At 39.6% G+C, this 16,354-nt stretch overlaps 1 protein-coding gene across 3 annotated transcripts in view; it reads right to left on the bottom strand.

Annotated features, from left to right (window-relative positions):
* Window positions 1-16,354, bottom strand: part of ADCY8 (adenylate cyclase 8) — a 131,246-nt gene that overhangs the window by 69,175 nt on the left and 45,717 nt on the right. For all 3 annotated transcript variants that reach the window (XM_089517973.1, XM_089517971.1, XM_089517970.1), the window contains exons 2-3: window positions 13,700-13,849; window positions 138-268 (exon numbers count right to left, since the gene is read on the bottom strand). In XM_089517973.1, coding sequence (XP_089374099.1) covers window positions 138-268; window positions 13,700-13,849 — 281 coding nt within the window. The remainder of the gene's footprint in view (window positions 1-137; window positions 269-13,699; window positions 13,850-16,354) is intronic.

The raw sequence follows: 16,354 nt of genomic DNA on the forward strand, positions 1-16,354 counted from the left end.
CTTCCAACATTCTAGAACAGTGATTAATGAACTGATCAAAAGAGGACACATACAGAAGCACCCAGCTGACATTCAGCCAGGAAGAAAAGATCGTTAAAGGGGGGAAACCAGACAGGCAGACACATGCTCCCTCTTACCTGACATTTTCATAGCGGTGAATATAGATCTTGTGAAACTGATGCTGCAAATGTTCATCTTCCACATTGGTCATGTCATTAATCATTTCCAGCACTACAAATCTAGGTAACACAGATAGGACCAGCCTCTCCTGAAATAATAAAATAAGAGATTGGGGAGGTGGTGGTCCCCAAAACAGAGGTTATTGATGTATTCATTTATTATTAAAACATTTATATTCCAACCTATATTCTGGGATCTCATGAAGATAAAATTAATTAAACAGCTGAAAGCCATTCAAAATTTAAAACAACTTAAAATGTTAACTTGTACATCCTACAAGCATAGTAAGCTATTTAACGTATTAAAACAGGGTTAAAATATTAAAACAATTTAAAACCATGTGCATTTGGGAATAAATCAATTAGGCCTCAAACGTTTTAATAACAAGCCGTGTTTTTACTTGATGTCAGAACAAAAAACAGGGTTGGCCATGTGTCTACTTTATGCTGGATTGAACCCAGACTCCCAAAGGAAATCATTCCACAACTAGGATGCCACAATTGAAAAGGTCCTCCCACTGGTGGGACACAGAGGGAGCCACTCCTCAGCAGATGGCACATGGCAGATGACACATACAGCACATATTTTAAATTTCAAAGGCATAGCTGGAAAATCAGTATGCAATGGGATTTTGAGACTAACCAAAAGAAGTAAGTTGACAGCATCTGAAGAAGTAGGTTCAAGTCTACAAAAGCTATCGTCTCAGATGCATCTGAGGAAATAGGCTCAAGTCTAGGACAGCTCATGCTGCCAACTTCTTTCTTTCAGTTAGTCTCAAAGGTGCTACAGAATACCACTGCATGCATATATTTTAAACAAGAGATGGGCTGCAACTATCCTATTTGCCTCCCTGATGAGCCAGACTTCTATTTTGGCTATACATCCTGTTTTAGGGAAAGTGATTTTGGGGGCCAAACCAAAATGTTAGGATTGCTTTAGTCAAGATTTGCACCCTCTGCTTCCAGAGGCCTGATTCTCCATTTCTGTCTTCTCCCTCTCTCATTTTTAGTGGCTTAGAGAGTGGAGCAGAGGGTTCCATTTTGGGGGGGCACAGAAATCACTTTGGGAGTCTGCAAGGACTATCTTTGTCTTACAGTAAATCAAAAGCAACAAAAAGAGAAAAAGTTTTTTTTTAAAAGATAGAAAAAATTGAAGCCAGCCCTCTTATGCAGAGAACTTAATTCTAAGGATTAAAATAACAAAAGACTATCTATTAAACATCTCTTAAAATAAACTGGCTTAAATGCAGTACAGAGAAACACATGAAGGTTGACATTCATAACCTCTTAAATTCATAAGCTCCATCAGATGAATTCACAATTGAATTCATAACAACCATCAAACATTTAAAGTGAAAATTGTTTTTTCCTCTTACGTCAATAGGTGACATCTGAGGTCAAATGTTATAAATATGAAACACCAAGCTATCCTTTATAATATTTTTGCACAAATTATGAATATTTATAACATCAGCTGAATAACAAGTACATTTTTCTATGCCATCAACAAAAACTGTTCTGACTCCAAGTAGAAAACTGTTCACTTGTACATCTGTGCAGTTATAGATTTGTGCAGTACATTTGTACAATGATCAGAAATATGACACACATACTCTTCCCAAAAAATTCTTATGCGTTCAGAACTTTCCATAAATAAATAGCAGTGGATATTTGGCAGAACAATGCTTGTCTATGACATGGAAAGAACCTCTTTTGTTATTTGGTCACAGCAATCAACAGTCAAACACAGAGAGAGTAGTCATTATTCTTCATAATCATTTCTAAAAAAATATCTTTGCTTATATTAGTTCTAACATAACGAAGTTATCCTGAGAGAGGTAAGTACATCACTCTAAAATGATGTGTGTGGAATGTGGGGGTGGTGATTTTGGTATCCTTCTTTATTGACAGAGGGATTGTGTTTGTTGATGCAAGCAAGGCACTGCTCCAGCACCTCCACATTTCCAGCTGACTCCGATGGCAAGGAGAGGCAGAGAGGTATGTCTTCCAACCCCCAAACTCCTAATGACCTGTTCTCATCACAGCCTTAGATTGAAGCTAAACAACAACGGAGACAAGACTGGGCACCCAACAGCACAATGGCCATGAGGCAGAGCAGGAGTTTCCCCAATGCCACTCTCTAGAATCAACCTTGCAGATAGCAGTGGAACCATTGTAACATAGTGCCTCCTACTCCCATCCATTAGAGCTAGTCCAATAAGATACCATGATCAATGGGATCAAAAGCTGTGAGAGATCTAGGAGGATCAACAGGGTAGCATTCTAACGTCTTTCTCCCAGAGTGGGGTACTCTGGCCTGAAGCAGTACAGTACTCTGGCCTGAAGCTAGACTGAAACACAAACATGAGGGATGAGATCTGGGAAGAATGTATGGTTTGAGTTGCTGAATGTTTTTATCATGGATGAATTGTTTGGATATTGTGTAACTGGGGGAAAAAACTTTCAGTCCTTACAACAACTACCTATGTACTGTGATTAACTTTACTTACTGAATAAAGCTTTTCTGAATCTGCTGAATCTGCTTAAGGCTTACTGTATGTTCCTGGAGAAGAGTTAGACTGTATATTACAAGTAGTTATCACATACCTCTAAGTTCAGGGAGGTCCTCCTTCAAGGCAGCACACACCTCCCCCTGACCTAGTAAGGCATTTAATAACCCTTTAACCCACCAATCAATCCATGTCTGCTAGATCTTAACAGCACTTAAGAGTGTCGCTGAGCCTGACCCCAACAAGCTCTGCACCACATGGAAAAACTTTGTTGGACAGTCTGCTGAAGATAGAATATAAGAGGTATAATATGTTATTTTCACCACCTTCACTGCCACACAATGAAAGGTCTTTGCCAAATTCCACTTGTATTCTTCTAGAGAAATTGGTGAAATGTGGGCCAGTCTATTTTACAATTAAATGCATTTGTAGGATGGCTGAAAAGGAAAGAAGGAACAAATGGGCCTGATGATGTTCATCATCTTTATAAATGACTTGGATGATGTACATCCAATTTGCATAAGCCACCAAACTAGGAGAGGCCACAAACACAAGAGGCAATACATTTTAGGTAGGTGCACAGACACTTGTCCTGACTCTAGGTATCTTAAACCATAGGCTAAACAAGAGTCCCAAATGTATTGTTAAGGCCAAAAAAACAAAAAACAAAACAAAAAACAAACAAAAAAAGTAATCCTGGACTACATCAACAGAATTACCTGTATATACTTGACTATAAGTCAACCTCATGAATAAGTTGAGGGCAGGTTTTGGGGCCAAAATTATGGATTTTGCCATGACCTGTGGATAAGTCAAGGGTAAAACTTGGAGGCTCCTTCAATGTGTGTATGTGTGCATTCAGCAAGAGAGACGCTAACTGAGGCTTTTTGCTTCAGCATTTCAACTTTGGTTTCAGCCTTCACCCAGACAGTGGCAGCCGGTGGGGGTGGGAGAGGGACTGTTTAGTTGTTTAATAGCAATTAATCACTCAGGACTCTTTCTGCTTGGCTCAAGAGAAAAAGAAACTCTCTTCTCACCACATGGGGAAATCTGAAAGAGCTGCCATCACATTATAACTTGATGTATTTTATTGTTGTAGGATTCTTCGTGATTGGGCGGGCTAGAAATAAATCATCATTATTATTATAATTATTATTATTATATTATATTATATTATTATCATACTGATCCGTAAATAAACTGACCTGGGATACTGGGGTCAATTTTTGGGCATACATTTTTAGACTTAAAGACGAGTATATATGGTAGTTTCCAAATCAAAGGACTTAACATTATCACTGTTTTCTACTTTGTGCAAATCTCACTGGGAAGTCTATGTCTAATTCTGGGAGCCATGTTTAAGGAGAATATTGACATGCCCCAAAATGATAAAGGATTTGGAAACCAAGTTTTCTGAGGGACAGTTGAGAGAGCTGGATATGTTTAGCCAGGAGAAATAAGAGGTAATTTAAATATTTGAAGGGCTGTCACAGGAAAGTTGGAGTGAACTTTGTTTTCACTGCTGCTTCAGGCACTAGCATTGGAACAAGAAGATTCAAACAACAAGAAAGGAGATTCTTTATTTAATGTGAAGGAAGAACATCTTGCTTCTAATAGGTTTTTCCATAATGGAATAGGCTGCCTTTTGAACTGCCTTGGAAGGGCCTTTGCAGCTGAAAGGTGGCATAACATGTCCAAATAAATATAAAACCAAGATGCCCAAATCAATACAATTAAACAAATTTTAAAAATCATTATTTTAATTGGAGGTTTAACACTGCATTCATTTAAATCCATCTCTTGTGTGAGCAAACAACCAGAGGATTAGGTTGTTAAATCTGCATCCATTGTAACAACCTTGGAAGAAAAATGTCATATTCCATCTGTGATACAGCAATGGTGCTATTTCACCATATCTCTTTTGCAGCCTATTTCAGATCATTTGCAGGGCTCATGACTTAAATCTCACAAAGAAATGATTAAATACATTGAAATAAGTGAAAAAGGACTGTGTAGTGGCTCTTTTAATCTGCTTATCACCAGTTTTCAGTGGATGCTTTGAGGAACATTGAGCTAAATCATTCATCCCCTGCTGATTGTGGACAAGGTGAAAGATATTTAATCAAAGCTTCATATGGAAAACTAGATATAATAAAAAAGTAAATAAGTAAATAAACCAAAAGCCATTTGAGCTGATGTGATAGGGACATTCTCCATGTGACTTTGTATTGATGATGGCCCACTCACAGAAGTATGTCACTGCTTAAATCTGGAACCAGAAAGCCTTGAACATAGCCTTGAAACAGTAAAGATATCTGAAGAACAGCAGCCAGAGCTGCATAACAGAGGAACGGCTTTCTCAACAGATGGAGTTGTATTTGGGGGTTTGTTCTTCACAGGCACAATCTGTAACACTACTAATGTTGGGAGTTTGAAAAACAACAGAGAGGCACAACTAAACTGAAAGCAACTATATGGGACAGAGGCATTTCAAGAATAGGAGCACAGGGGGAAATGTTCTGTTTATTCTCATTCACCCACTCATCTTTAGCCATATCCTGAAATAGCTGCAGGGTCAGCTTCATTGCATTGAGCAAATTTCAAAAGCTAAAGACCAAATGGCCAAGGGTTCCCTTCCCAGAGGTGTCACTAGGAGGGTGAGCCAGATGCGGACAGCACTGGTGACACCACTGCTCCTCAAATGTCTTCCTTTTGGCAGACATGAACTGTGGTATTCACCCATGTTCCTTTAAAACCCTCAAGTTCAGAAGAATAGAAGGCATGAGTGGAGCAAGGCTCAATGGGAAGAGAAAGTAGAATCCTCAGCTGTTATTGTTTTTAAATTATGCTTTTAAAATTTTATTTAAAAACATCACATCTCACAAAATTTTCACTTTAATCACATGAAAGTATGTAAATAAATTTAGGTTGTGCTTATGATATTGTAATTTAAAGGTATAATTTTTATTTTGCTAGTTGTTTATGTCACAACTACTGCCATTACATTTAATGGTTCTGGAATTTTGATTTATGGGTTAAAAAAACATTACTAAGGATTCTGTATGATGTAGGATGGGAGAAGGTCAATGGGTGGGTGATACCATGATTGTCCGCACTGGGTGATGTCAACTTTAGTGATGCCAGTGTCTCTTCCCTTACTTTTGTTTCTCAATATTAATAATAAAGCCAACTATCTTCCCTGCCTCACACTATGTAAGCATGTAATGCTATACCACGATGCAGTGTCTTTCCTGTGCTCATTTCATCCTGGAAACATGGAGCAGTCAAAACACTATTTGAAGTGACTGCAGGACTTTTAGTGCTGTTAAAAGAAGAAAAAAATCCCAAACTTTAGCTACTTTATGTTATTGTTGTGTACCTTGTCATTTCTAACTTATGGTGACCCTAAGGTGCACCTATCACAGGGTTTTCTTGGCAAAATTTGTTCAGAAGGGGTTTGCGTTTGAGTTCCTGTGAGGCTGTGATTTCCCTAAGGTCACCTATGGGTTTCCCTGGCTGAGCGATGATTCAAACACTTGTCCCCAGAATCATAGTCCAACGTTCAAACCACTATGCCACACTGACTAGCTCACACCTACCTTGAATTTACAGTAAAACCTAGAGATGTAAATCTTGAGGGAACTATTTGTTGTTCCACCTCAGGCAGCAGTGTCTTTTGGGTTCACTATTGAAGTCATTCCCCCGTAGTGCCAATCTGAATGTGGTGGCTAAATGGGTCTCTGCATTTAATGTACAATCTTTCCTTCTGACTGAAATGCAAACACCAGCTGCTTTGGTAATTACTGAGATCACAGAAGGGAAGGAGGAAGGCATTAATTCTTTCCTCCCTTGCTGCCAAGGCTGCCCCTACCATGTGGGAGAGTAAGACAGCTGCTTCAGGAAACTGATTTTGGATGTCACAAGAAGACAGCAAATTATTTGCTTTTAAATCCATGTTTAAAGCTTTTTCTTTTCTCCTAGGAAGACGTGTTTGTATTATGGCATCATAGAATCACAGAATTGGAAGAGACCTCAAGGGCCATCAGGTCTAACCCCCTGCCATGTAGGAATACATAATCAAAGCATCTCCAACAGATGGGCATCCAGCTTCTGTTTAAAAACCACCAAAGAAGGAGACTCCACTACACTCCAAGGCAGCATATTCCACTGTCATAGAGCTCTTACTGTCAAGAAGTTATTTTTAATGTTGAAGTGGAATCTCTCTTCCTGTAGTTTGAATCTGTTGCTCTGGGTCCTAATCTCTGGAGCTGCAGAAAACAAGCTTGCTCCAGCTTCAGTATGACATACCTTCAAATACTTAAATAGGGCTATCATGTCACCTTGTAACCTTCTCTTCACGCAGCTCTCTAACATACAAAGCAGACTGACCCAAAAGGGCATATTGGGGCTTCCCTGGTGCTGCCCACCCCAGTGCTGCGGCAACCACTCAGGTGTGGCATTGATCCAGCCCAACACTACTATTTTAAACTGACTTCTGAAAAGGAGTATTTTTTCTGCTCCTTTTCAAACCGGCTTTTCTGGGTTGAGGCAACTTTAGGCTGCGTTCAAGGCCATGCCTCCAATGCAGCCTGACAGCACCATTTTGGCCCATCTGTTTTGGGCTTAAATCGCTACTCATGGGACATAGTTTCTAGACCTTTCACTCCATTTTGGTCACCCTGAACACACTCCAGCTTGTCCACATCCTATTTGAATTGTGGTGCCCAGAACTGGACACAGTATTCCAGGTGAGGGAGGGCTAAAGCAGAATAGAGTGGCAGTATTACTTCCCTTGATGTAGACACTTTACTTCTATTGATGCAACATAGAAATGCATTGGCTTTTTTAGGTGCTGCATCATACTGTTTACGGATGTTAACCTTGTGGTCTACTAGGACTCCTAGATCCCATCCTGCACCTATGCATTTCATTTTTTCTGCCTAAGTGCTGTAGCTTACATTTTTTTCATGTTGAAATTCATTTTGTTAGTTTTGTCTCAGCTTTCTAATCTATTAAGATAATTTTGAATTTTGAAGATTAACCATCCAATATGAAGCCAAGCCCTCCCTCCAGTCCATCTGCCTTGGTCCAGGCCTTGGAGGTAGAAAGGAACTGCTGGACCTCTTACCCTTTCCCTCCACCACTCCCTTCTCCTTCTGTGTCATGTCTTTTTAGATTGTAAACCCGAGGGCAGGGAACCGTCTAACTAAAAAGATTGTATGTACAGCGCTGTGTAAATTTACAGCGCTTCATAAATAAAGGTTAATAATAATAATAAATCCTGGAATCAGAGTCATAGAGTTCGAAGAAACCTCAAGAGCCATCCAGTCCAAACCCCTGCCATGCAGAAAATATTCTCTCCTCTGGGGTATTAGCTACTCCTCCTAATTTGGTGTCATTTGCAAATTTTATAAGCATACCCTCTGTTCTTTCACCTAAGACACTGATAAAGATGTTAAATAGCACCGTGCTAGTCATTTTATTCCAAGATGAAGAGGAGCCATTGATGAGCCTTCTTTGGGTTCAGTTGGTCAAATCCACTTAACAGTAGCATTGTCTGGCCCACATTTTACTAGCTTGTTTGCCTGAACATCATGGGGGGACCTTGTTGAAAACCTAATGAAATCAAGATATACTACACCCACAGCATTCCCTCCTTCTACCAAGCTGATAATTTTATTAGAAGATGAGATAAGTAGTGTGTATCATGATTTGTTTTCGAGAAACCCATGTTGACTTTTAGTGACTGGAATTCCTTTCTAAATGCTTACAGACTGTTTGTTTAATGTTTTGCTCTAGAATCTTTCCTGGTATTGATGTCAGGCTAATAGTGTGGTAATTATACGGGTCCTCTATTTTTTTCCTTTTTTGAAGATGGGGAAGACATTTGTCTTCCTCCAGTCTGCTGGGATCTTTCCTATTCAGATTGGAGGAGGGCAAATATTCCCATTTGTGGGATCTTCTGCCATTGGTGCCAAAATAACAGGGCAAATGTAGGATATTATTTACATTTACTTTGGTTGGGACCACTTTTTGTTCTGTCTCAGGGAGCAAAACATTTGGGGTTGGCTCTACCTGCTAAACCCATGAGGAAAATCACTCCTCTAAAGCTGAAATCCTTTGGAGGGGGAAAGTGTCATACTAAAAAAAATAAATAGGTAAGTGTGATTGGTTCCTTTTAGCAGCTTTCCCCTCCTACACTTCTCACTGCTAAGTCCACTTCATATTTCTCTCTTGCCACATTTGCCTCCTAACTTAAGAGCATAAGTATACTCCAGTTCTGAGGCGAGACTCTAGAGAGAGAAAACACTTCACACACAAAAGACTTTATGTCAAGATCCATTTTGCTCATTCTGGCAAACTTTGCTTTGAAAGTATAGACTCAATTATCCCTCCAGGTCAGTGCTTATCATACACCTCAATCCAAGGAGAAGGAAAAAGCTTCCTGCTCTATTTCTGAGTGAGAAGGGAGAGCAAATAACGGCTTTATATAGTTCTACATTTTAGCCTGAAGTGTTGTGACTCATACTCTTATATCTGGAGGTCTTTAGCTCAATTAATAGTTGTGGCAGTTGTCAAGTGTACAAAAAGAATATTCAGAAGAAAATATCTAACTCATCCAAAAGTCACAATGCTTAAAGGGTGGAGTATTTGTCTGAAAATCTATGAAGGTGGTTATCAGACTTCTCATATTTGCACAACTATTTTTAGAATGCTTATCTGTGAAGAACTCCTCTGCTGCATATAGGTATATATTGGGGGTACAAAGAATATTAAAAAATATTTGAAATATATTAAAACAAAGACCCTGAATCTACAGAGAAGAGTAAGATTCTGTCTCTTCGTCTACTCTCCTGCATGCTGAGTTGAGGGCAAAACTACTTTTGTACTTTATAATCAGTTTGCACCAATGGAAGTAAGGTGAGGACAAATGAGGAAAATGGGAGGAGAGAAAAACTGGGAGATTTTAAAGCCGCTCAAAAAGTGGTACAGCAGATTATTAATCAGGACTGTCTCACACTGAGGAGAAGCAAGTTTATTGTTTTGTGCCTTCAAGCAAATTTCTGACTTATGGTGACCCCATCATGGGGTTTTAATGGCAAGATTTGCTTACAGGGGGTTTGCCACTGCCTTCTGTTAAGGCTGAGAGTGTGTGACTTGCCTAAGGTCATTCCATGGTTTCCATGGGTGGGCAGGGACTGAAAACATCATCTTCCAGGGTCCTAGTCTAACACTCAAACCACTATACCATGTAGTTCTCTAGAATCAAGTTGTTGTTGTTTGTCTTCAACAAGCTGTTTTCAAGTTATGGTGACCCTAGGGTGAACCTATCATGGGACTTCGAGGGTTGAGAGTATGTAACTTGTGAAAGGTCACTCAATGGATTTCCATGGTTCAGGTAGGCTAGATTAAATGTTCCTAATCACATCTTCCTAAATTAAGAGAGAAGGAATAATCCCTGCCCTTCATTTGCTCTGGGAAGAGACCATTTACATAAGATTTCTTTCTTAATTTTAAAACAGGAATTTTTCTTCTGTCTGTCTGGGTTTGCATGTGTATGTGTTTTTGAGTGGCAAGCTGAACAATTTTGGTTGATACTCAATCCCTCATTGTTAATGACATCAGCAGGGACCATCCCTAGGTCCCTGGTTTTGCCTTGGAAACCTCAGGGACTGAGATGATCCTAAACAACCCTACTGGTGTCAATAGAGCCTTATACTGAGTCAGACTGCTGCTCTATTATCCTAGTACTGCCAACATTATCTGGTAGCAGCTCTTCAGGATTTCAGGCAGAATTACAGCTCTCCCTGGAGGTCCTTGATCTTCCCTGGTGGTCTTCTATTTTTAACTAGTCTCCAGCATTCATCACCATTATAGGACTGTAATATTTGGAGGAATGCATGATTCTCACCTTGGTTTAGAGTACGAATAGGCAAAGTGTGACCCATAGGCTACATGAGAACCACCAGGGATGTTTTTGTGGTCCCCAGGGTTCCACCTAGGAGTTAAAATGTTTTTTGCAATTGCACTGAAATGCTCCAAAATGATCTCTATGGGTTGGGAAGGACATGCCCACTACATTTGCAGCTCCCTGGACCCACAAGGGTCAAAATGAAATTTTGCAAAAAGATTAAAAAAAACAACAACTTCTAAATGCCCCCCAATTTTCTGTACATGCTAAGAAGGCCCCCAAACATACCCCCATATCATCTAACGGGTGTTTGAGGCAAAAATTATTTTTTTTAAAAGGAGCAGGTGTGGTGGGGTTAGTGCGTCCCAAGTCCCTCACAGCTGCCCACACCTAGGCTATAGCAACACTAGCCATGTCATGCTTAACCTCCTTCCAGTTGGCGGGCAACCACTCCTCTGATATTGTGCTAGAGCTAAACCTAAGCCTAGATTGATGGTACTGTAAAATATGCAACCTGCTAGATAAAGTAATGTCTAGTCAGGTATGCAAGAGAACAAAGTGACGATGATACCTTAAAGATCGCTGTGTTCTGCTTTGCGTAACAGATTGGGAAGTGCAAATGAGATTGTTTGTGTCCTTTTTAAAAATAAGTACTAACTGAAAGATTTGGAGGAACTGATGAGGAAAGACTTAAGAAGCTGGGTATGTTTACCTTGAAAATGAGAAGCCTGAGAGATGACATGATGACCATATTTCAATACCTGAAGGGATGTCATGTAGAAGATGGAACAAGCTTGTTTTTGCTGCTCCAGAGGCTAGAACACAAACCAATGGATTCAGATCACAAGAAAAGAGATTCCACCTGATCTTTAGGAAGAACCTCTTGGTTGTAGGAGCTATTTGACAGCAAAATGGACTGCCTCGGGGGCAGACTATCCTGCTTTGGAGATCTTTATACAGAGGTTGGATGGACATCTTTCAGTTGTTTAGTTGTTTATTCCTGAATAGTGGGGAGGGGTTGTACTTGATGCCCCTTGTGGCCCCTTCCAACTCTATGATTTGATGAGTTTGTGAGGAACTTTCTGGGACAAGCTAGGCTTGCACAAAAAGGACACACTCCACTTGAGCAATGATAAGACCAGAGTGCTGATGCTTAACATGAAAAAAGTGGTACAGCAGCTTTTAAACTGCATGGTCTTGGTCTATAGAAATATAATAATAGAATCATAGAGTTGGGAGAGACTACTAGGGCCATCCAGTCCAACCCCTTGCCATGCAGGAATACACAATCAAAGCACTGATCCAAAAACCCCAAAGAAGGAGGTTCCATCACTCTGCGAGGCAACATGTTCCATTGTTGAACAGCTCTTACAATCAGAAAGTTCTTTCTAATGTTTAGGTGGACTCTTTTTCTCATATCTTGATCACATTGGTCTAGTTCCTAGGCTCTTCAGCAGGAGTAAGTAAGCTTGCTCCTTCTTCAATATGACATCCCTTCAAATATTTAAACATGGCTATGTTGTCACCTCTTAACCTGCTCTTCTCCAAGCTAAACATATCCAGCTACCTAAGCCTCCCTTTATAAGGCATGGTTTCCAGACTTTTCTCCATTTAGGTCTCCCATCTCTGCACATGCTCTAGTTTGTCAACATCCTTTTTGAATTGTGGTGCCCAGAACCTGACACAGTATTCCAGGTGAGGTCTGACCAAAGCAGAATAGAGTGGTACTATTACTTCCCTCAGTCTAGACAGTATTCTCCTAATGATGCAGCCTAGAATTGTATTGACTATTTTTGCTGCCACCACTAAGACTCCTAGATCCCTTTCGCATGAGCTGCCATCAAGCCAGGTGCCATCCATCGTATATCTGTATTTCAGAGGGGATAAGAGCTTTTTCTAGACAATCAAAAAGAGCAGGAATAGTATCAGAATTTTATCTGAACTAACATTACCATGAAAGTGTAAATCAAGATTCAGATCAAGGAACTGGAGCAACATATACATATATATGCACTTGGATTTTTCCACCTGAGTAGCAGGGCTATAGGGTGTGGAAATGCTGCAGCCTTCTCCTCCTTCTCGTCTATTTTTTCTATCTGACATTTCTTCCAAAATTGGGACTCAAGATGGCTTACAATTGTAAAAAAATACAGCTAAAACATACAAAAAGTGAACATTAAATTGGGATTGAACTATTGACAATATTAAAATTATTTTAAACTACCCTTAAAAGATAAAATACCATTTAATTTTTTTAAGTAACCCTCAGTTAAATAGTTCAGTTTAATACACTACAGCATCCTCAGCCCATTCTTTTAAAATGTTCTCTTTTAGAAGCCTGCTGGAATAAAAAGGTATTTGCCTGGCAAAAGAAGGACAGCAGAGAGGAGGCCATTCTGTTCTCCCTGGGAATGGGATCCCAGAGTCAAGGGGCAGTCACTGAGAAGGCGCATCTTACGTTCCCACCAACCATTCACCTCTTGATGAACTCAGGGCCCAGGCACACAGTCTGCCAGATAGCCATAACCAACATTCTGAATTGCGCCTAGACACAAACTGGCAACCAGCAGAGCATTAACAGAGGAATAGTAGCCGGGTTTTCTGAAGACTCTTCAGAAGGTAGAGCACATTACAGTAGTCCAAACAGGATGTAACCAATCTATGTACCATCATGGCCTGATCTGGCTTCTCAAAGAATGGACACAGATGGTGCTTTATATGTGAAAAAGCCACTGCAGAAGACTGGGTCTCCAGCTTCAAAGCTGAGTCCAAGAGTACTCCAAAACTATAAACCTGTGTCATCAGGGGAAGTATAGCCCTACCTAACACAGGCTGAATCTCTATTCCCTAATCTGCCTTTTGACTGATCAGAAACAGCTTTGTCTTGTCTGGATTAAGTTTCAGTTTGTTTGCCTTCATCAATCAGTGGAATGCTAGATTCAACAGCACCATGATAGATAATGCTAAAGGAATATTGGCAGAGCCATTCCACCAGGGAACATAAACTAGCCAAACAGCTAAAAAACAAAAAACAAAACAGCAGAATTAAAGGCAAGCAACACAAGGAATAATTTCCCATATAAGTGTTGTTACCTTACCTGCCTCTGGTTTTCTGTTTCTAGCCTCAGTCTAGCTTCTACACATCTTCTGGTCTCTAAGAAGGCTTGGCGTTGTGCTCGGTCTGATAGGTAGCTAATGAAGATCCCAGCAGTATTCATGCACATAAATAAAACTGCTTGAGCTGCTGTCTGGAAGAAACAAGAAGAAGGAAAATTAATGACATAGCTCCATCATATTTATATCCATACACAGAAATATACACACACTCTAATTAGGGCTAGGGAATGATAAAATAAGTTTTAGTTAATCCATCATCTGCATCTGCCTTGTAACCACTTAAATATTTTTGCACATTTCCAGAAATGTAGAATAGGCACCCTTCTAATATATATATATATTTTACATTCTACATTTCTGGAAATGTGCAAAAATATTTAAGTGGTTACAAGGCAGATGCAGACGATGGATTAACTAAAACTTATTTATATATTTTGGGGGGTAAGCATTAAGATAAATTTAGTATGTCTTTTTTAAAAATCTTCCACTCATTGTTTTTTCTACCTGTTTCTTTCCCTAATGTTGCAATATAGCAGAATAAAAAAACTATGGACTTTATCACATGAAGCTAGAAAAACAGAATTTTAACAGGATAAATTTTAACAGTTGTACTAGTCCTGCTGCTGCTTGCATTCCATTCATTACTGTAGTGCATCTTTCATACGCAAAACCCATCAAAACCTTGCTGCTATTCAATTGCTGCCTTCATGCAATAGGTTCCTTCCGCTGCAGTTCCACTTCTTAAGCAGTCATGTGTTGTCAGTGGGTATGATTCTGTTCCTCTTGTATTGAAAGGTGATATAGGTCCAAAACACACTTCCAAAAATAATACAGATTGAGACCACTTTAACTGTCCTGCCTCAATGCTAGGGAATTCTGGGAACTATAGTTTGTGAAACATTTAGCCTTCTCTGTCAGAGAGCTCTGCTGCCACAATAAATTACAATTCCCAAGATTCCCTAGCACTGAGTCAGGGCAGTCAAAGTGGTCTGAAACTGGATTATTTCTGCAGTGTGTTTTGCACCATAGAAAAAATTATGAATAAATAAATAAACATGACATAGGCCAGTGCTTCTCAGATTATCTGACATGATAGTCCAATAATGTCCATCCCCCAAATGCCAAAGAATGGCCTAAATAGCCTAAAAGGACTATCTGGTCTTGGAAGCTAAACAGGATGCGCTCTGGTTAATACTTGGATAGGAGATTGCCAATGAGTACCAGATGCTGTAGTGCAGGTTATATTTCAGTGAAAGGAACTGGCCAAACCACACCTGTGTATTCCTTGTCTAAGAAAGCTCTATGGACTTCATGGGGTCATTGTAAGTCAACAGGTGACTTAAAGGCATATGAACATACGACTGGCAATGTATAGCTGCAATGGCTTCTTTCTTTCATGGAAGCTTGTGAGGAACTAGCAGCTAATAGCTCAGTTATCACCACTGGTCTAGGGACCACCACCCTGAATAGCATAAACTATCTCAATACACAATAACAGCTGGGATAAAAAGTATAACAGTGGCAAAAGTCAATAGATTTGCTGGGGCATTTTTGTCTTGACTGTTCTTTATTTGTATATGTGTTTCAAAGAAGCCCACATAGCAAGGGGCTTAAAATTGATGAAATTGTTTACACCTGTTCAGGTGAGAATGCCTTCACTGTAGTTCTGTGGCCATGTATAGACAGAGAAAGAAAATGACTGGCCACAAAGCTTTATGGTGAACAGGATGTTTGAACTGAGACCTTATTGACAAAGTCTATAATCTATGATGTCTGTATCCATCTCTAAAACTACTTCTTTACACAATACCTAATTTCTTGATTTCACTGCTTGATGATGTAGTGATGGCCTCTCACTAACCTGTCTTTAATCCTCATGCACCAGGATGGGACATTTTAGTTTCCCCAAAACAGGTGCTGTAGTTCCACACAGTCAAAACAAAAATGTCTCAGCAAATCTATTGATTTTTGCCATGGTTATATCTTTTATCCCAAAATAAAATTCTAATTGAGAATGAGGTATATGTTAAATCCTATTCCTAATTCAAACCCTAATTTATAGTGTACTGGAATTCTCAGTGGGGTTATAATGTCTTTGAGTATATGGAAATGGAATGTATGTTATTTTTTATGTGTGTTTTTTAAAGTGAATAAAAACTATTTTTGTTTAAAAAAAGGAAAACAGACTTCTCATAGATATCTTAAAAAAACAAAAACCTAGTGCATGGAGGTTAAAACACTGGTGGGCAACTGTTATCTTCCAGGTAGTGTTGTACTGCAGCTCCCATCAGCCTTAGTAAGCCTAGCTAATGGTGCTGAGTGCTGGGAGTTGTAGTCCATAAACATCTGAAGGGCCATATTTGCCCACACCTGTTTCAAATTGGTTATACCAGTAGCAGCTGGTGATATCCAAAGCAACCTAGTGGTGAACCTACTCAATATCAGTGACTGGGCAACAACACTATGAGAAGGAGAAGGCCTTTGCTTTGTGTTAGTAGCCTTCCCAGAGATATTTGATTAGACATTAGTAGCTTGAAATAAGATGCAGGGTTAGATGGAAAGTTGGTCTGATCCACATACTTATGTTTTTATTCCACTAGCTTCCTCTATGCAAAGCTAGGCTGCTAGGAGTTAGA

This window comes from Sceloporus occidentalis, unplaced genomic scaffold (genome assembly GCF_023333645.1).
Source record: "Sceloporus occidentalis isolate IW3139 unplaced genomic scaffold, rSceOcc1.0.p SCAF_3, whole genome shotgun sequence".
Lineage (NCBI taxonomy): Eukaryota > Metazoa > Chordata > Lepidosauria > Squamata > Phrynosomatidae > Sceloporus > Sceloporus occidentalis.